Raw genomic sequence first — 23,049 nt, forward strand, 5'->3', positions numbered from 1 at the left:
TGTTGTTGTTATATATGTCAATAAAGTCATTTTCTTATTAAAGCCAATTTGGATTGGATTTTATATTAGTTGCAATTGAAAATATTCTCATTTATGGCCAGATTTAGTCTAAAGGAATTTTTACTCATTTTATTCAATCATAAAATCTACTTCATCATGCCTCAATTGCTCATTTACTTCCTGCTTTTTCAAATAGATTATAAAAAAACATTAACTTCAGGTTTTCTAAGAAAGAACCTATACATCACATAATTCAGTTTGTGAAGTGTTAATATTACTTTAATTTTCTCTCTTTATCTACAGATAAGATCATTATGTATCAAGTTTACTCTGGACAAATATTATTCTCTGACATTATTAATAATGACACTCATTTTCCTTCTTAAATTTATTATGATTTAGTCAGTAAATTATATCGTAGACTATAAGGTAATTTTTAAAATCAGTCCCATTTTCCCCCTTTGTAAGCTCTGCTGCTGCTGCTGCTAAGTCGCTTCAGTCGTGTCCGACTCTGTGCGACCCCACAGACGGCAGCCCACCAGGCTCCCCCGTCCTTGGGATTCTCCAGGCAAGAACACTGGAGTGGGTTGCCATTTCCTTCTCCTTTGTAAGCTCAGTGACAGGCAAATGCCCATAAGCCATCGCCTAGAAGTGACAACCTCATAGCCAACAGGAACTAACACAGATCTCATCCCTCTTAGGATTCCTTAGCTTCTGTTTGCTGCTTTCTTTCAGAATCTCTTAGCAAGCAATCTTCTAAGACTTTGAAGAACAGGGTGGTAAGATAACTTGATTGAGAAAGAAATTGTATTTTGTCTTTAAATGTAAAAAACAGGTGTACTTCCTTTTTCATTTTTAGATGGCAGGCATGGCTGTACCCCTGAAATCTGGATATCTTTGCCTCCAAAATATGTTGAGCTCTTTGTTTCAGAAAACCTTGGATTTTAGAAAATGATCTAGAATGAGACTACTAGACACAGAAAACAAGGTAGAACTGTAATGTCATCTAGGAGATTTTTGCATACCCACAAGCCTCTCAAAGACTCTCAAACAATCCTGAAGAGGAGGAGGAACCCTGAAAAATGACCAAGACACTGGATCCCTGGCTACCCTAGAAGAAAGGCTCTGAGCTGAATTTTATTTGACTTAGAAAAAACAAAGATGAATTACACTGCTTATATATCTGGTATTGAGAATTCAGATGAGTTTTATTTAGGAAACTTTCAGGTCAATGCTCAAAGCCAAATAAATTCATTCATAAAGGTAAAATTTAAGAATGTGATAGCATGACTCGATAGTCTTTCTATTTAGGGGCAAATAAATGCTTTCCTAATAGGAAAACTATAATTGACTACAGACTTTCTGATAATGGGAAAGAAAAATTGCATCTCAGCTTTAGTGCATTTGTAAATCAGTTATATATTCTATTCCTTTAAAGAATCACAGCCCACCTGATCCTGATGACAAAATAAAAATAACAGTGAGCAAAAAAAAAAAAAAAAGAACTAAAATAGGGCTGTAGCATGGAATTATACCTTAAAAAAAAACAAAAAACAATAGGAGGTTGAAAAATACCGGTGAGTTTCATCATCATGTACAGTAAATTGCCACATAATTAGAGGTGTTTGAAGTAAGTAGGTATGTACTGAGAAGCAAAAAATAACTAAATGATCAAAAAAAAAATCCCTCACCCACCTTTCAAAATACTTAAAATTACAACTGCTTTATTTTTTTTTGAAGAAAAGATATGACACATGTTGTATGTCTTAAAAATTGGATAAGAGGTTTAATATAAAAGGTTAAAAGTAGATCTGATGCCATTTGGAAGTTGGTCAAATAGAGGATATTTCTAAGCAATTTCAAATAAATTAACTTTTACTTTGAAACCTAAGCTTTAAGGGTCAGAGAAAGAAGGGAAATTAGGTAGAACATGCCTTCTGATTGTTTTAAAAAAAACATTTAAAGAAACAAAGTCTTGGAAAACATCTGTGGCTGCCACTTCTCTGCTTTCTGTTGAAAAAGTAGTTTTCTATTTAGTAAAGAAGAGTTAAAGAAAATAAATGAGAGAGGCTTTTATATTAACTAAGTCTGCTTAATCTTTCATATCATATGATAAGTCCTCTTGAGGGGACAATTAATAATATAATTGGAAGTACCAAGGGTACCTAATAATAGGCCCAGCAACAACTGATATCTGACACATTGAGGAACAGTAGTGACTAAACGTCGTGTACACCTACCATTTAAAAAACTGTGACCCCCCCATACTAAACTATATGTATTCAAAATGTTATACTTTATTAATGTACTACTTTATTAATATATTATGTATTTTAGAAAACATGAAGTATTAACGTCCTATGAATGAGAATAAATATAAATAGAATTTGGCTCTTTTTATGCATTCTTACTGCAGATTTCTGTAACTGAACACTCAAAGAAAGAGACAAAGCTTTCCATTTCAAACAAAATGTGGAAAGCATGTGATTTTTGTCTTTTAGATTTAAATGTATATAGGCATTTTAATGCCTTTAAATACTACCTATATTGTGTGCTTCTCTTTAAAATCTCCTGCAAGTTTTAATAAATAATATTTTAAAGGTAAGTATATGTAATATATAAATATATTTTATACACAACACTAATTTTACTGAATAATATGCTAATTTATTTCCCTCAGATATTTATTCGGGAGAGTGCCTAGCTCCCTGGTAGGTATATAATTATTGTTATTGTTGTTTCTTAGTTACTAAATCATTCCAACTCTTTTGTGACCCCATGGGCTGTAGCCCACTAGGCTGCTCTGTCCATGGGATTCTCCAGGCAAGAATACTGGGGTAGGTTGCCATTTCCTTCTCCAGGAGATCTTCCCGACCCAGGGACCAAACCCACATCTCCTGCTTGGCTGGTGGATTCTTTACCACTGAGCTACCAGAGGATTTCCCAGGCAAGAATATTGGGATGGGCTGTCATTTCCTGCACCAGGGAGTTATACAATAGTGAGAGGCAAAATTTCTATCCTATTAATCACTTTACACATTATAGATTTGGTGCCAAGAAGAAAGACTTTTGAAATATTAATTTGGTAAAAACAACTGCATATATAGAAATCAAGTGACTCACAATGACATGCATATTTCACTAAGAAAAATGAACATTTTCTAAACTGTGGTCCTCAAGATATTCTACACAAATGATTTGCATGGAGAAATGACTGAGAAATGCTGACCTAAATGACATTAACAATTGTTCAGGACTCATCAGTGACTTTGCTATAGTGATGTACACACTGTGGATCTTTATGATAGGTAAAGTGCATGTACATTTCTCAGCTTATTTGACTTTGTCATGGTGAATATCTATTAACATATGATGGATATAGTGTTCAGAGAACAGCTGGGAGAATGTTGAGATATTCTCTCACTTAGGAACTACAGTATATTTGCTGGTCAAAATTTTAACACTCATCATCTTTATTTTTATTTTTTTTTAACAGCATCACAATTGATTAGGAAAGGCAAGAGTGGTTGTTCTTGCTGAAGCATGGGCTGAGAAAGAAGGCAAAAAAGTCTATGTACTTGTGTCTTAGGATAGTGCTGCAATTAAGCGAGCCTGGATAGCCAAGTAAACATGGGCTTGCAATGAAAGGTCAAGACCAAGTAAAGAAGTTATGTTATGAAAAGGGCAATGCAGACAAGGAGGAAAGCCTTGATATTTTTAAAATAAATTTTATATTAAATAGGCCCTAATATTTGTTTTCTTGTTAGATCATCATGCTAGAACAGGTAATCTTTTAATTGCTTACATTTTCCCTTGAACTCCATGAGTGTATGTGGGTCTTAATTATTCAGAACATGAAAACTGATGACCTAACACTATGTATATTGATGCTAATGGACTGCTTCAGAATTTGTCAGGCTATTAAAGCTGTTAGGAAAGTGTCTGCTTTCTCCTTCTCCAATTTTAAAAACATTTGGAGGTAGTAAAACAAATGAATGAAATAATTTAATTTTGTTTCCTTGATGTCTGAAATAAAGTTAAACAAAGAGCATGTGTGTTAGAGTTTTTTTTGAACAGCACTGTCCAATAGTTGGAGAAGGCAATGGCACCCCACTCCAGTACTCTTGCCTGGGAAATCCTATGGACGGAGGAGCCTGCTAGCCTACAATCCATGGGGTTGCTGGGAGTCAGACACGACTGAGCGACTTCAATTTCACTTTTCACTTTCACGCATTGGAGCAGGAAATGGCAACCCACTCCAGTATTCTTGCCTGGAGAATCCCAGGGATGGGGGAGCCTGATGGGCTGCCGTCTAGGGGGTCATACAGAGTCAGACACGACTGAACGACTGAACTGACTGACTGAGTCACATGTGGCTACTGAGCATTTGAAATGTGGCCAGTGCAACTAAAGAACTTATTTCAAAATTTAATTAACTGAAATTTAAATAGCCACATATGACTAGTGTATTGAACACTGCAGATTTAGAGAATTATAGACAACACATTTGGTTAGTTAGGAAGTTATTCCTTGAGAATAGGACATACAAACACAATGCATTTCCATTCTTCACTTAATTTACATTGTTTTCAGTGACCTTTGTACAGCATGATTGTAAAGTAAAATAAGTGATCTCTACTACTAAACATTCATCCAAGGGTTATTCTTTCATTCACACCTCCAAACCATCTCCAAAAAAGAACTAAGAAGACAAGAGAAAAATTGCATCATTTTATTTAGCTAATTAAAAAGCTATTTAAGTCTACGGACTTCCTTGGTGTTCCAGTGGCTAAGAGTCTATGCTCCCAACGCAGGGGGCCCAGGTTCAATCTCTGGTCAGGAACCTTAGCTAAAGATCCTGCATGCTACAACGAAGATCAAAGATCCCATAACGAATTAATTTTTTAAAAAGCTACTTAAGTCTAAAGTAGAGAAATATGCTTTAGTTAAGAGCATACTATCAGACATAGGCCTTCCCTGGTGGCTCAGATGGTAAAGAATCTGCCTGCAATGCAGGAGACCTGGGTTCGATCCCTGGGTCAGGAAGATCCCTGGAGAAGGGAATGGCAATCGACTCCAGTATTCTTGCCTGGAGAACCCATAGACAGGGGAGCCTATTAGGCTATAGTCCATGGGATTGCAAAAAGTCAGAGGGGACTGAGCTACTTTCACTTTCACTTCACTTTCATCAGACATAACCACTGGCTGACCAAATATCCATTCTTTTTTTTAACTAAAAAACCCAAATTTTGTTTAGAATGGCAGGGTTTTAGGATTAGGTCACCAGTTTTCTTCTGAATTGTAAACAAAGAAACTCAACTACTTATTTAAAATACTCTATCCTCCCAGAATCACTTAAAGCTAGGAGCAGTCATGTGACACATTTCTGTAGTGTAAGTAGACCTCTTCTATGTGAGGCTGCCAGAAAAGCTTTTGCTTTCCTTTTAAGTAAGAGCTGACATACCTGGGCACATGCATTTACTCTCCCCATTTCCTCCTTTTCCACATTAAGTCAAAGACAGTGATTAGTGGCAGTGGAGCCACCTTGAGATCACAGGGAGGAATGAAAGTCAAACATTTAGGATGGCTGGGATGGCTCAAGGAAGAGTTGGGACACAGGAATTTGTGGCTGTTGGACTTACCCTGGAATACATAATTCTGAAGGTCTTGCTTGGTAAGAAAAAAAAAAAACTGTCTGGATAAGCTACTGTTAAGAGGATTTTGTCACATGCAGCCAAACACAATCTGAACAGTATTAATTGGGAAAAATATGGTCCTTTAGTTCCTCAAATTCTTAGAGTCTAAAACTATAATTGTTTTTACTTGATGTGGCAAATTTAATTCCCAGGAGTCTTTCATCCATCACTGACCAAAAACAGACGTAAATCACACTGCATTTAAAAAAGAAAATAAACATAAATATGCAAATGGTTCTATAACAGATTGTTATATTCCAAATGCTAAATAAAACTAGTCATCCATGAAGATAAAGTAAATCAACAATATTTATAAAACACCATGTATGTCCTTAGCTGCTACAGCAAACAGAATAGTATGCCTGTTTTAAGGGAATTTAAATTCATTTCAAGGGCTAGAATAAAAGAATATAAAAAGTCAAAGGACAATAAATGTTTATAAGTGAGGTTCAAGACAACGGAAGGAGCTTTACAAAAAACATATACTTAAAGGGCAAAATAATATTGTAGTCAATCACTGATTTAAAAGACCAATACAGATTGGAGCTATCAAAACAAATTTCACTGAGAAGGCAGGGCAAGACCTCAAAGGCTTTAATGCTCTAACAAACCAGTCAACGCTACATTTCTAATCATTATAATAAGCTTGAAGGAGTATGCAGGAACCCTAACTTATTGATGTGGTTACTTCATAATTGGATTTGATTAGAATTCACACCTTGAAATGGCTGCACAGTTCTCATCTAAAAAGTTTTCTAATGCTAAAAATAAAATACATCCTCCTTTTGATTTAGAGGCCAATTTTACTGTCAAATCTCCTTATATATAGCTTCTTGCCTGCTTGCATTCTTTCCATCTGCTATTATCTGCCCCCAATAACTGTTTCCTTCTAGTACCTAGCACCTATTATATAACTAAAAGAAAAAAAAATCGAACATGGGTAAGTGTGGTAAAGTGGCAGTTTGATTTTTATGTCAAATTTCTCAAAGGGCATTTATGGCTCTAAAAGTGGCAGCTTTTTATGATTTTCATATAATACGACATGACAGAAAAGCTTAGTCTCCACAGAGTTGCTACAAATTGTTTTCCCTCAGGTTTACAGGGAAAAAAACATGAAGGAGTTAAGTGTAAATTATTCTCTTCTCTCCACCTTCTTAAGTAGAGATTTATCTAGGCTCTTTTTGCCCCAACCCTTCCCCCTGGCTTTCATTTTCTTATTTCTAGTTGAAAGGTTTCAAAATAATCCTAGAGCTGAACAGAGATTAAATCAGTTTGGTGGGGGGAGATGAAGTCTATCATTAAAAAGTTTATTCTCCTGTCATAATTGAAGAGAGAATACGTCAGGTAAATCCAACTATTTCTATTCTTGAGATAAATAATATGGAAGCCATTTTTTCCTTGAATAAATCACAAGAAATAAGTAGTTCTTGAGTATGATGCTACTTGCTTACACAGAATCTAAAATATAAAAATAAGGAAATCTGGAAGGTTTTATGAATTATTAAAATTATATTCAAAGTCATTATTATAAATCTAGTAAAGAATTAACTCCAATCACTCTAGAAACTCAAGTGTCATTTTTAGCAAATGGATAAAAGATAACAGAACATGGCCACATGTTACTGCCTCTCTCTCAAAAAAGTGAAGCTATAATGACCTTGGAAATTTACCAATCATTTACCTTAGTTTATGGTTTTTCCAGTAGTCATGTATGGATGTGAGAGTTGGACTATAAAGAAAGTTGAGCGCTGACGAATTTATGCTTTTGAATTGTGGTGCTGGAGAAGACTCTTGAGAGTCCCTTGGACTGCAAGGAGATCCAACCAGTCCATCCTAAAGGAAATCAGTCCTGAATATTCATTGGAAGGACCAATGCTGAAGCTGAAACTGCAATACTTTGGCCACCTGATGCGAAGAACTGACTCATTTGAAAAGACCCTGATGCTGGGAAAGATTGAAGGTAGGAGGAGAAGGGGACAACAGAGGATGAGATGGTTGGATGGCATCACCGACTCAATGGACATGAGTTTGAATAAGCTCTGGGAGTTGGTGATGGACAGGGAGGCCTGGCACGCTGCAGTCTGTGGGATCGCAAAGAGTCAGAAATGACTGAGCAACTGGACTGAACTGAACCTTAGTTTGTGCAATTTTAAAACATTGGAACATATCATACAAAAATAAATGTTCACCCCTAGATTATTAAAGATTAATAAGACATCTGGAAAGAGAAGTCTAGTTTAATTGTCTTCTGTATGAGAGAGGGAGGCACATATTAAGAGGGAGAAAATAAATGATTCATTCATTCAAATATATATAAAACTGAAAACACCATATCATTTTTTTCTTTTGTGGCAATTATCACTCTCTGTTTTTATTCTTCCCTCACAGAAGATACACTCTAAAATTAGAGCCTAAATTATTCTTATTTTTAATCCTCGAGAGTAGATAACACTGACATCTTTCACCAGCATGTGTTCAATAAACAACAGATAAACAAAACCAGTCTTATACTGACAGCCATTAAAAGGTAGTCATTATATTTCTAATATAAATGTAATCCTTGTGACATTGCAAGTCAGAGGTCTCCAAAGTAGGAACTGAGAGAGGAAAGAAAATAGTAGTAGTATTTGTTTTCATTGCAGACTATTAAAAGTATCTACCACTTTATAGGTATTTTAGCAATATGTGTGTGTGTATAAATATATATATATGTATACACACACACACACACACACACACACACACATATATATATATATATATATACACTGTAACCTAAGTAATCATTTATAGAAAACTGTGGCTAAATGAACAAAAACACTTACAGTGATGTGTGATCCATGCTTTATCTCTCCTTCAATTATTTGCTAACATACACAGGAAATCAAATTTAAATTCAAACTTATTCCACTATCACTTTCCAACATTTTATAATATACTTTGTAACACGGGTTTTCAAAGACAATTTGTTGAATTAATGAACAGAGTAGCATGTACCTGACACTAACATTACCTTAACAGTGAGTAATAAGAATCTACTTTATAACACACTGTAACTTCTATACCACAGTGTAACTTCAATAATAGACTTCAAGGACCCCAAATTATAAAAGCCCCCAAAGCATGTAATAATAGTTAGTGTATAATAACATTATGCAGCTTTCAAAAAAGATTCAGAGACACTGAATTACTTTTATTGCTTTCTTAGAGAAGAGAGAAGATCCCAGATTTTAGGTATTTTTGTGGGGGGAAAAAAAAAAAGCCATTTCATATAAAGGAATCCCTATCTAAACCCAAGCAAGAAAATTTCATTTGTTGAATAAGGGAAACTATTTGTAAATACAATTCACTATTTAAAAACAATGACAAACATAAACTTCCGTATCAGAATCCCAATGGTATTTCATTGAAAACACAATATACTGGCTTTTAACCGAATTTATGTAAATATCATGGTTCAGTTCTACTTGCCAAGGTTTTGACAGAAAATTTTACAGTGAACTGAATTGAAATGTAGTAAGATTTGCATTTCCATTCACATACACTGAAATATGTGGTTTGGTAAAGCTTATGTTTATCTTTAATCAAAAACAAGTATATATAATTTTCCATAAAAAAGGTTATTATAGTATTTCAAAAAATGGATTTTTTTGTGTTTGCAACTCTATGACTTTTGTATTTTATGGGAGTTAATTTTGCCATGATCTGAGAGTATAAGTCATATTACTGATGACATGTCTTAATGATCTTCAGTGAAGATAACAGTGAATTTGGTTCTCATGAGATAAGGAAAGAAAACTGCTTGCAGAATAGTGATCCACAGCGTTCTACAGGAGACATGTACATTTTTCAGAAGATAACTGTAGTACAAATTGGCAAATATCTTCAGCCAAACATAGTCAGTGCCATATTACTCTCTGTAGAATGCAACACATCTTCTACATATAGAAAGGCAGTAAACTCTGGTGTGGTGTTTCTTAAACAAGGTTGTGCAGAAAAGAACAGATGAGATGAGCACTGGACGGTTGTTTGAGAAAAGATAAAACAACCACTGGATGGTTGTTTGAGAAAAGATAAAAACAGAATAATTAATCTCCTCACACTAAGATGACTGTCATCTAACTTTTGAAATCTATTGGATACCCATGGAAATAAACTGTTTGTTCTTTTATTGTAGTGGACAAATGAGGAGATGTTTAAGAAGTGGTAGGCCCACGGAAAAAGAAGAAACATCTATTCCCAAGAGGTCTGTACTTCCATTAGGGCATCTACATTCACGAAGTGACTGTATACCAAGTTACTATATTATCTGTAAACCTTTCTCATTTGTGGAATAAGGGAAACTATTTGTAATACCCTCTTTTCTTCTATGCTCATGACAATAGAATAATACCAAGAACTATTCTGTTTTTAGTTTAAACAATTGATGCCATTGTCCCCCAACTCCCACAATGTTCCACTTAATCCTTCTAAATTGATGCTAGACATGTTCTTTTGTCATCAGATTATGGTTGGATGTATTTGACAAAAATTATAATCAGGATGCTTCTGGAGCCATTCAATTGCTCTTTGTGTAGATACGGCCAGAGTTGAAAAAAAAATAATCATAGAATTTTTATTAAAGACTCTGACCTTAACAATAAAAAAAAATTAAGCACATCCAAGTAATTATTTCCCATTTAAATATACACTGTACCCACGAAAACTGCTTATTCAATCTTTGGATAATGAAATCTCCCAGGTAGCAGTATAATGTGCAGTTAAAAATGAATCTTGAACAATGCTATTATCATCTTGTCCAGATTGGTCAATTTGTCTCAACCCCAACCTGGAGAGGTCTTATTAGAGGACAAAACTCTTTGCCTATTCAATTCTTTATTCAATACAAGTGCCTGTGGTCCAGATTTAGTGGTGAATTACCCTGAACACCTGGCCAAAATGACTTGAAAAAAGACTATAATTTATTTAGCACAGGTAATCAGACACTAGTAGACAAAATAATGATATCTCATGGCCACGTAAATCCTATCTGTTGATAACAATCCAATTATCTATCCACTGCCTGGACCTCTGCCCAGATTTTCCATTCACAACTCTAGTTCCCCAATCTCTCTCTCCTCCTTACCTTCCATCCCTCCTTCTATTTCTCCTTTCTTATCTTTTTTCCTTCCTTCCCACTTCTCTTCCCTTCTCCCCTTCTTTTTTTCCCTCCTCTCTTTCTTTCCTTCTCTCCTCCCCTTCCTCTGTCTCTCCCCCAACTTCCCTTCCTTAAGGGTCATACTTAATCATCACTTTCAGAGAAAAACTCTAGACATATTTTCTCCTTCACTGGATATATTATGTCAGTAAAAGAAAACTGTGAATAATTGTCAAAACAATTTTACTTCAGAGCAATTTTACTTAAACAGGTGATGAAATAGGAAAAACATTTTTTATCAGATTTCTCCAACACTAAACTATCTATTACAAATCATCCTTTGCTATAAATTCCCAATTTTAGAAAATAAACTTAGAGCTTCATGGGTGTTTTACTTTTAAAGGCTTAATTTGCATATTCCACACACATCTCTATTCCTCTACAATAGCATATTTTTTACTCTAAAATTAAGCAGTCGAGTTGCTTAATATTTTAAATGGCTACATATAACAATCTTTTACAAAATTATAGTTGTAATGTTAACTTTCAGTTTTTGCTTAATATAATTCACTTAGTAAATATTATCTTCATTTCTAAATGGTAGCAGCCCCCAATTTTCTAAGATAAGAATTTAATTAAACAATTTACGCTAAAGGAGAATAGAAACTTAATAGCAAATGTGTGATTTTTCAATTTCAGGTCTAGAACTATGAAAAGCTAACTTATTCAAATGCCATCTTGTTATTCCCTTTCTGGGGACCATATTTTAATCACTGCATCTCTAAAGTTTGGTCTGAAGTTAATAAAATCAAAATTAAGTTCTCTCAGAGTCATAAGATGTTTTGTTACATCATCTTTTCTAATTTCTGATGCTCTGCAGCTACAATTACAATCCCCCAACTCTAATCTCTGTAAAAAATGAACCTTATTTATCACATTTCATTCACATTATCCAGAAAGCAATCTATGTTTTTTGGAGAACCAATTACTGAATGTGAACGTGTCAAAATTATATTTATAGTACTGGGGCATAAATAGTTTTATTTCAGGTCTCTATACTGCAAAGCTGAAATAAACATATTGCTTAGACTAGGGTGGGGGGCGGGTAAATGATCTCTCCTCCAGTGTAAGGAGCTTTGGAAGGAGAGGGGTTTAAATCAATGTTCTCTGCTTTCTTTTAGCTAAGAGGTGGGGGTCTGACCTAAGCAAGGTCAGCTGGACTCCTAAAACTTTAAATTTTGAACAGCTACACAGAATAAAGAGAAAAATAGTGTCACAAGGAGACTCAAGTAGAGCCTGATAACTAAATGCCCAGGCACACTTAGATCACTTTTCTTTTTCTGGGTCTTCTTCCATTGTTTTTGTTCAGTTGCTAAGCCATGTCCAACTCTTTTGCAACCCCATGGACTGTAACCTGCCAGGCTCCTGTCCATGGGATTTCCCAGGCAAGAATATTGGAGTGGGTTGCCATTTCCCTCTCCAGGGGATATTCCTGACCCAGAGACTGAACCCACGTCTCCTACATTGGCAGGTGGGTTCTTTACCACTGAGCCACCAGGGAAGCCCCATCTTTTCCCACTGCCTTCATGCTAATTAGAGCAAGTTTACTTTCTGCTTGATTTGTTGCTTGCATGGAGAGAAACCTATCAATAATATGCAGCTAAACTACATTTGATGCTTTTATCAATACTTCTTTGTTTAAAATTCCTTAAGGGTTGCCACCACCTGTGGGCCATAATCAACTCCTTAGTCGATAGTGTAATAGTTGTGTAGGATAGCCTATTTTTTAGCAGATTAATGACTTAAACTGTATAAATTTGTAATGGATAAAAATATCCAATCACTACATTGTACACCTGAAACTACTGTAATACTACATGTCAATTAAAAAAAAAAAAAAAAACCCTCTGTAGTCTGGTAAGGAAAAATCCCCATATTTTAGCTCTACCCTTCTCTATGCAACATCAATTCCCTCCTCATCCCCTTAGTTCCAGCCAGATGGAATCACACTTTCTATAACATACTGTACTGCTAACCTCAGTGAAAAGCACTTGGCCTCTGTCATTTAATCTACCTGGTTAATTCCAACTTGTTCCTGAATGCTTGGCTTGGGTTTTATCTTCTTCAAGAAGCTTTTCCTGACATCCATCCTCCTCCCTGGCTTAGTTAGATGTCCCTGCCATGAAGTTAGTCCCTGGAGCATCACCCAAGGATATCCAGGGAAGCAGAAAACTGTGGTGATTAAGGGTGGGGATTCTGGACCAGACTGCTTGAGTTCAAATCTCACTGTTGTCTTTTTACTATGTGTCCATGGGCAAGTTACCTCTTAAAATATTTATTTATTTATTTGACTGCATCAGGTGTTAGGTCTGTCATGCAGGGATCTTTGGTTGTTGCACATGGATTGTCTAGTTGCAGCACACAGGTTCAGTTGCTCCACAGCATGCGGGACCTTAGTTCCCCAACCAGGAATTGAACCTGCATCCCCTGTGCTGCTAGGCAGATTCTTAACCACTGGACCACTAGGGAAGTCCCTTGGGTAAGTTACTTAACCTCACTGTGCTTTAGTGTAAGTCTCATAGTACTGTGGTAAACATTAAGTAGTATACACAAGGGCTTCCCTGGTGGTTCAGATGGTAAAGAATCTGCCTGCAATGCGGGAGACCTGGGTTTGATCCCTGGGTTGGGAAGATCCCCTGGAGGAGGGCATGGCCACCCACTCCAGTATTTTTGCCTGGAGAATCCCCATGGACAGAGGAGCCTGGCGGGCTACAGTCCATGAGGTTGCAAAGAGCCAGACATGACAGAGTGACTAAGTCTACACACAGATACACAAAGTACTTAGAAAAGTGGTTGGGACATCATTAAAGTTAAATATGGGCTAAAATTTATTTCTATTAGAGTGTTGTCAGTGCTTTTTCGCCCCTATCTTATCCAACTCTGTATTTTCCAGGCACTAAGTAGTAGCTCAATATAAACTTACTATAGAATATATGAATAAATAGGCAGATAGCATTTTACAGTTTATAAAGCACTTGTGGGATACTGCCTCATGTCTTATACCTCAAACAGTAAAGTCAGAATTTATTTAAAACTCCATATAGAGGAGATACTTATTTTCTGATAAGTATTTCTGATATTTATTCTCATAATAAATACTTCCCCAAACTCATCTTTTGTTTTTTTTATTGCCCCCCCCCCCACAATATAAGGGGAAGAAGCAGGAAAAGCATCCCTACTATTTAGCAAGAGAAGAGAGATTACAGGTGTGTGTGTGTGTGTGCGCATGGGAACAAATTTAAATACAATTGACCCTTGAACAACACAGGTTTGAAGTGTGCAGGTCCAATTACATGTTTGTTTTTTTTTAATTAGCAGAGTTGACCCTCCCTATCTGCCAACTATAGGACTTGAGCATCTGCAGATTTTGTTATCCATGGTGGATTTCAGAAGCAATCTCCCATTGGATTGGCAACTGTACTGGCTTTCCAAAACCAACTATACATTTATATAAATATATAGATAACTATATATATATATTTCAGAGAAGGCAATGGCACCCCACTCCAGTACTCTTGCTTGGAAAATCCCATGGACGGAGGAGCCTGGTAGGCTGCAGTCCATGGGGTCGCTAAGAGTTAGACACGACTGAGCGACTTCACTTTCACTTTTCACTCTCATGCATTGGAGAAGGAAATGGCAACCCACTCCAGTGTTCTTGCCTGGAGAATCCCAGGGACGGGGGAGCCTGGTGGGCTGCCGTCTATGGGGTCGCGCAGAGTCGGACACGACTGAAGCGACTTAGCAGCAGCAGAACAGCATATATATATATTTACATATCTTTATATTCACACATAACCAACACTATATGATGTATGTGAATGTGAATTCTTTGAGCCTTGCTCTCAGAAGAGGAAACCAAAATCCAGAGAATGGTTTGACCACAATCATGCCACTTGCAAATGACAAAGAAAAGACCACTGGATTCAGGTCTTCTGAGTCTAAGATTAAGATACTTTAACTGCAGGTTGCTTACTATTAAATAATTTGCATTCTTACTGAATTGCTGAAGTTCATTTTAAAAAGAAATCTGTCTGCCCCTACTCACTGTTTTTTCAAAAAGTAGCTCTGTAACAGCTAAACAACTTCAGTACAGTTTATTACTTCTTCAGAATAAAGACTTGAAAAATCATTTACAAGTGAAAAGCTATAGCATATAAACCTTTCAAAACTATTTTTCTTATTCATTCAGAAATATAAAAGACATACAGTATATTTTTTCTAGCTAGGTAAATCATATTTATTTCAGTGTATTCTTATGTCTCTCATTGATGTCATAATTTTGCAGAGTGGATTGCAATGAGGCTGAGAAATGCAATCTTTGCATTAAAAACATGTTTGAGCATAGCATTAAAAGTAAATATGAATATTAAGATCTATGTTATTTAAAAATGCATTATGTTTTGTTACTTTTCTTGTTTCTAGCTTATTTTCAATTATCCTTATCACTAGAGGAGGAAAATTGGCATGGACAACTCAGAAGACTGAATAACCAATTCCCAGATTATTATATTTGATTCTGGAATATATTTTGGCTGCAGAGTACCAAAACAAACAGTTTAAATGTAAATAGCTCAAATGAGGTATTTATTTGATGTAAAATAGATTTTTAAAATACTAGTTGTTTAGTGAATTTCATTAAGCCAATTATACTTTAAGGGTTATGCTTTTTTACTCCCAGTATTCCTGTGCAGTTTATGGCTGTTTTAGACAACTGCATTAATTTGTTTCCTTGATCATATTTGGACTGAACAGAGTAAATAGAGGAGTGTGTTGGCTGATGGGAAAAAACTGCATAAAAACTGGTGGGAAATAGTCTTGGAGAATTAAGTGACTTGTGGAAAGTCTTCACTTTCAAGACAAACCTCTGCCAACTGTGATCTGTTTTCCCCCATACCTTCTGCTTGATGATCATCTCGTTGATGTCTTCAAGATCACCCACCATCACCCTCTGTGCTTTCAGAACTCGATCAAGCAGAGACAGCCAGTCGGTAAGTTCTGTCCAAGCCCGGTTGAAATCTGCCAGTGCAGGGACCTCCAACAGCAAGGAAGATGGCATTTCTAGTTTGGAGACAGCGGTTTCCTTGGCAACCACAGGTTGTGTCACCAGAGCAACAGTCTGACTAGGAGCTAAATTTTTTTTTAAAAAAAGAAAAAAAAATTAGAAACACAAGATAAGAAGACAATTTCAATAAAAATAAAACTGATGTAAGGGCAACAATTTCAACCGAAGTATTATTTATGGCATCATGTGTTTTTCTCCTAACCATATGGACACTTTAGACAGTACTGCATGATAGAAAAATTCATAGATCCCAACTTTTCATTAATAAACCTTTAACAGTCTTTCAAATGGTTTTGATTATCCTCATGGCTGAACAATTAATTTAATTTAGAAAGTCCTTCTCAATGACAATTATACAGGTTGTGGAACTGGTAAAGAAAAATAGCAAGTATTCAGACTGTGCCAGGTGAATAAGTTTTACCTATTTTTTTTTTTAATCAAGAGGGGAAAAAAAGTAAAGATTGGATAAGATCTTATTTCAAACTTACGATTTCCCTGAATAGGAAGTAAATTACTTTGGCGGTGGACTCTAGAGAAATCAAAGCCAATGAAATATTCTTGTCTTTGCTCTGTTATATTGGGAGAAGCTTATATATTTTTTTTTCCTTTGCTTTCAGACTGGTAATAAAGAGGCTAGCTGTGAAGAAAATCAAAGCTAGTTATTTTTGAAAAATCAGAACTAGTAACGTTTTTACATTTGGATAATGAAACATGGTTTCAAAGTTACTAAGAAATATTAAATTAATATGAATAGTGGTGAACACTGTAGTGTAAGGTAGCATATGGTAATAGTTAAGATCTGAAGTTTCAGACTAAAACCCCCCTGGGAGAGAATACCTCTCTCTGTCTTAGGAACTCTGTGACCTTGGTTAAGTTACCAAACTTCTCTAAATTTCAGGTTTTATCTTCAGCAAGTAAGGATAATGATAGGGTTAATGTCATAATGGGAAACTGTGTAGATTCAATGACTAATACAAGAAATGCACATAGCACAATACCAGGAAAATAAAAGGAAAAATATTAGCATAGTTCCTGACACTAGTAGGTAATTGCGTTAGGTATTACTATATATATATATATATATATATATATATATATATATACACACACACACATATATATGATAAATAAGAAGCAGAATGATAAACAAATATGGTGAGAAGTTAGAGATAAGGGATTGAAATATATAAAATATTTGAGGAAAAACTCGGCCAAAGGCCTGGTATAGCCCTATATGTACTGAAGGACTGAATTTGCTGGTGTGAACTGATACTAAATATCAACAAACAGCTGGGTTATCGCAGGTGAGTGATGAAGGATAAGGAGTGTCACATTGAGATCATAGGCAATGGCTCCTGGAGCCTGATACACCCAGGAGACTGGTAGTGAAGAAAAAGTGGCCTGTGTAGTTCAGAAGGAAAGTTTTGAAGTAAAGCTGCAAACACAGCATCTCAATGGGAAATCTAGGAGGTATGGACAATAAGGCAATTGTTCTAGAAGCATGAAGAAAATGTGCCATATGGCATTCCATTCTGATGTGACCATAAATGACTTTTCATGGTTATATCACTTTCAGCTTTTTTAAGGTTGTCTTTTTGTTACAGAAGATGATGAAAGGAATGGAGGCATGTCTCCTATCTCTCAAGATTCTTGGGGAGAACAAGAGGTTCCTACAGGTGGAAGAAGAAATCTTGAACAAGGAAGAAATTAAAAAAAAGTGAGGTGACAGATAGAATGAAAACTAATGCCAAGATTTGGACTTCCCTGGAGGTTTGGTAGTTAAGATTTTGCCTTCTAGTACAGGGGGTGTGGGTTTGATCCCTGGCTGGGGATCTAGGATCTAGAATGTCTCATGGCCATAATGCCAGGGCACAGAACCAGAGGCGATATTGTAGAAAATTCAATAAAGACTTAAAAAAAAAAAACAAAACTAATGCCAAGAAGTAATGACTAAAAAGACAATGATACTGAGGAGATGGAGAAGAAAGTTTCCCAAGCTATCTCACTACTCTAAGGTTTTTTTCTAGAAAGAATGAAACATAATCTGAAGCAGAAATAGCATCCTGTGACTCCACAGTCTAGTAGGAGAAAGCATGGGAGCCAATAGGTTCTAAAAATCTTAAAAGGGATTCCAAGAGAAGAGCCGAATTCCTGGAGAGAACACATGGGTGAGGATGAAAAGAGAGCTAAAATAAAATATCACCATAGGAGCTAACTGTGGAATGCCTAGCTGACTAGGAAATATGGACAGATTGTTCTTAAAATACAAAACAATAGATATTCTGGCAACACACAGTATTTTGGGGAGGATTTCAAGGTTCTGGGAGATGTCAGATGCTTTTTTTTAACTGACTTGTTGAAAAATTCACTGTCAAAAGAAAGTAGGAATGAGATTTTTTTTCTCTAGACTTGTTTCTGACCAACAAAGAAGTAGCTTAATGAAGTGGAAATGATCACGTCATCTTAAATTTCTATATAGCCAAGAATAAAAAGGCAGAGAATCATCAGACTTCAACTGTTTTCTGGAACGCACATTTTTTGGAGTGGGTAAGTCTACTGGAAAGAAAGGCTAGGACCAGAGATTGAAAAATAATGTTTTAAGATGACTAAAAAGTACAATTAACATTGAGAGGGTAATATCACAAAATTCTCCAATGGGGAAAAAAGTATTACCAAGTACAAAGACAGCTAAAAAAGATTCAAAGGAGAGTTGAGAGGCAGAGCAATGCAGCCATCTATGCTGCCACTGTGGGCAAAGGATATGATTTACGGACTCATCGGGCAGGCCATAGTCAAAGCTGTGGTTTTTCCAGTAGTCATGTATGGATGTGAGAGTCGGACCATAAAGAAGGCTGAGTGCCAAGGAATTAATGCTTTGGAACTGTGGTATTAGAAAAGACTCTTGAGAGTCCCTTGGACAGCAAGGAGATCGAACCAGTCAATCCTAAAGAAAATCAACCCTGAATATTCATTGGAAGGACTGATGCTGAAGCTCCAATATTCTGGCCACCTGGTGTGAAGAGTTAACACACTGGAAAAGACCTTGATGCTGGGAAAGACTGAGGGCAGGAGAAGGGCGTCATAGAATCTAGCAGGTGTTCAATTGATAACCTCTGAATACATGAATGAGACTGATCCTCCCAGCACTGCTCTGACAGTAGAAACACTGTGTGTTTTTCCCTTCTGCTGCTCGACCAGTGTTTATTGGCTGCTCACCTTCTAAATTAGCATGACAAAATCTTACACCATTATTAGGGCTGGGGATTTTAAGATGGCTACAGCGTAGCTGATAGTACTTCAGAGCTGGATTCTAAACTCCAGAAACTTTGGGTCTCCAAGAATAGACAAAAAAGTGCTATAAAAAACTAGAAAGAGGCAAATTTTCATCTATCACACACATTTTTAGGGCCAATTCTATCTATAACACTACTTGGAAAATATTTCATTCTTTCTAAAAAGACTTAGGGGCTTCCCTGGTGACTCAGACAGTAAAGAGTCTGCCTGCAATGCAGGAGACCTGGGTTAAATCCCTGGGTTGGCAAGTTCCTTGGAGAAGGGAATGGCTACCCACTCCAGTATTCTTGTCTGGAGAATCCCACAGACAGAGTAGGCTGTCCATGGGGTTGCAAAGAGTCAGACGTGACTGAGCAACTAAACACAAAAAGACTTGCCTCTAGATTCATGTATGTGCATATACTTTATTTATTTTTTTTATTAAGCAAGATTTTTATTAAGCTTCAAAGGAAAAATTTTGAGGTCTTATTTTATTATGTATATCATATACCAACTCACACTGCATTTTCAGATGCCTTTATTTTTATCTAAAGAGAAAAAAAAATGAGGTTGTTTCTTTTCTATGTCATTTTACTAAAAACATAAGCAAATCACCTTATTAGGTGGTCAAGAGGTAGTTTAAATGGTTTTTCCCAGACTGAGCAACAGAATCTTGATGCCAAGGGTCAGGGAGGGGTATTTACTCATTACAGGGGAGTCTTCTTTTAACTGTATAATTTAAAAGATGCAAAGAGGTTTTGTTGAGAGTTCTCTCAACCCATAACCCTAATCAGGGAAGCAGTTAGGATATGTAAATGAATACACAGAATCTTAAGCATAAAGTTCTAGGATGGGTTTCCAGGTTCTCCTCCTTAAGGAGCACCAAAAATGGCTTCCCCTCTGGCCAGTGGATATCCTTTTCTTCCTGTTTAATGCCCCTGCAGTTTGATATGCTTGTTGAGATATCTGCCCCTTGCCTCAGGCCACTGCCCAGGGTCACAAGAAGTTGGCCCTAGTAATGGTTGCTTCAAATTTCTGCTTCTTTAAAACCAAGGTCATCCTTCTCAAGTCTGAAGGAGAAAGAATCTCTTCCAGCATGGGGAAGAGTCTTTATGGTGTCACACTATTAACCGTCCCTCCAGCAACAGGTGCTAGTGTCCTTGGTTAATCAGTTCATGTCAGAACAGCATGTATTACAATGTGTATAACTAAGCCAAGTAGATAGGTAAAAAGATAAATAGATATATCAACAGATAAGTGCATGCACACACACAGACCCTGTGTAGTTTGACTACTAATTGTAGCGTAATGTGTTTCATACGCATTCATTAGAAAATTAAAATAACTCTACTAAAAACTATTTCCTTTCCATAGTTAGCATACAAAAAGTCAAGCTCAAAATTGCTGAAAGGTATCAAGTTTGGCATACTGGAATAGTAGCATGAGTAACAGTAGGTGTAATACACTATTGCAAACCACAGCTTTGCTCTGAGTATTTTGTTAATTAAAAGGTGTTGGCTTTAGGAGGGAACTCTCATTTTTTCAAAAGTGTTTGAAGAACATTTCTGTAGTCTAAAATTTTAATTGGTTTTGAGGGTACATGATTAGTCAGACTAACAGCTTTACTTGGAACTACTAAATCTTTTAAAAAACACATACACAATGTGTTTGGAATACTTTCTTTGAAGTATTCACACATGGTTTTTCTGTAATTCACAGGTCTCCTTTGATTGATAAGACAACAAGGAACACATATTCTATTTCTAGCTTTGTTGTATGAATGTGGGTAATTTTTGGTTTTCTTTCCTTTGATATTTGAAAAATCAGTCACTGACTAAATGCTAAATTATTGGACTCACACTAACACAGATATCTAAAAAGTACCATTTTGTATATGTGGTTAAATTGAATTACTGTCTAACACTAGCTATAGGAAAGACTGTTTTAGCTATTATCCATATCACCAATAGATAAAACAACTGTTCTCCATGCAAGCAACACAGGGAAAGTTTTCTTTTTGAGTATTTAGAAGGATGGCATGTAGTTTAATAAAACCCATATGAGAAAGTGCATGGTACCAAAATTAGAAATCATGCATAGACTGTAAAAGAACCTCACTTCTTTCTAAATATTTGTAGTCTACAGGTACACGTGAAAAATTAGAAACAAACACTGTGAATCCATAAACATGTATTTTGTCTATACTCTTTCTCATCATTCTAAAGAGGAAATAATATATATGATTCAACTATCATCAATTATTTACATTTTAGCACAGTAGGAGCTTGTATTATACATGGAAAGTCCCGGAGAAAAGGAACTTAAGGATTCATGATAACCAACTATATTTCTGGACTTGAGAAACAAATTAGTTGACAGTAAGACCCATAGACTTTTAAAGCTTAGCAATGCTACTTAATCACTTTTTAATTGATTCTTTTCTTCTACTAAGTCTGTAATCCAAGTAAGAAATATTTTCTGCCACTTGGAAAAGAGATCACCACCTACACTTTCACCACAATCATTTACTCAGGGTTTTCTACATGCCAGGCAAGGTTATTGATAGCCCTGTTTAATGTTTACCAACTGATTTTCAGGTTGGCATTATTTCCATTTAACTAAAAGGTAAAATACCTTGCTGAGGATTTCACATTAACCAATGACAATGCCAAGACAGTGTACTTAACCCCTATACCTATTTCTAAGGCTGATATGATCATCAGATATTTTTCATACATGTCCCACTCAAAATATAATATTATTAATTACTCAAATACTTTTGACTCCAAGAGCTATAGTTTATAGCCTATGGTATCCACAAAATCATCTAATGTTCATTCTAATTAGCGAGAGAAGATCACCTTGAACTACTCACAAAAATATGGATTATAAAAATCAAGTGAGGGAATTCCCTGGTGGTCCAGTGCTTAGAACTCTGCACTCTCACTAATGAGGGCCCAGGTCATATACCTGGTTGGGGGACTAAGATCCCACAAGCTGCACAGAATGGTGGCAAAAAAAAAAAAAAAAAAAAAAAAAAAATCAAGTAAATCTGGTTTCCGCCCACAAGTTGAATATTATTCTTGAGGACTATCTCCAACCTGACTTCACCCAAACAAGGATCCTTTCTACACTAATTTGAAGACAGAAATAACCTTGCCATTCCCCCTTTTTCCTTGAATCTTTTAACTTGTATACATAAATTATTATTCATATGTGGATTCATAACTCATATGAATTCTTCACACATGCAGTAAATAAAAAGCAGTGTTTCTCAACCTTAGCACTGTTAATATTCTGGCATGGATAAGTCTTTGGTGTGGGGGGCTTACCTGTGCTTTGTGGGATGTTTATCAGTATCCTTGACCAGAGTACCTTCCCAGTTTTACAACCAGAAATGTTTTCAGACATTATCAAATGTCTCTGAAAGCGGCCGGGGCAGGGGCCAGGGGGAGGGAGGGTGGGGAGGCGGATTGCTTCTGGTTCAAAATCATTAATTCAAAGGGTTTTAAATTTCTCTTCCTCAATCTCTCTCCTTCTCCTGTGTGTGTGTGTGTGTGTGTGTGTGGTTTATCTACTTGAGTTTTGCCAAGAAAATGCATTGGTCATAACAAACACCCTCTTCCAACAACACAAGAGAAGACTCTATACATGGACATCACCAGATGGTCAACACCGAAATCAGATTGATTACGTTCTTTGCAGCCAAAGATGGAGAAGCTCTATACAGTCAGCAAAAACAAGACTGGGAGCTGACTGTGGCTCAGATCATGAACTCCTTATTGCCAAATTCAGACTGAAATTGAAGAAAGTAGGGA

General features: G+C 36.1%; 1 protein-coding gene across 9 annotated transcripts in view; it reads right to left on the reverse strand.

Annotated features, from left to right (window-relative positions):
• Window positions 1-23,049, reverse strand: part of DMD (dystrophin) — a 2,402,664-nt gene that overhangs the window by 681,763 nt on the left and 1,697,852 nt on the right. For all 9 annotated transcript variants that reach the window (XM_025277237.3, XM_045164452.1, XM_045164449.1 and 6 more), the window contains one exon: window positions 15,791-16,023. In XM_025277237.3, coding sequence (XP_025133022.3) covers window positions 15,791-16,023 — 233 coding nt within the window. The remainder of the gene's footprint in view (window positions 1-15,790; window positions 16,024-23,049) is intronic.

The sequence above is a fragment of the Bubalus bubalis genome, chromosome X, assembly GCF_019923935.1.
Source record: "Bubalus bubalis isolate 160015118507 breed Murrah chromosome X, NDDB_SH_1, whole genome shotgun sequence".
NCBI classification, from domain to species: Eukaryota; Metazoa; Chordata; class Mammalia; order Artiodactyla; family Bovidae; genus Bubalus; species Bubalus bubalis.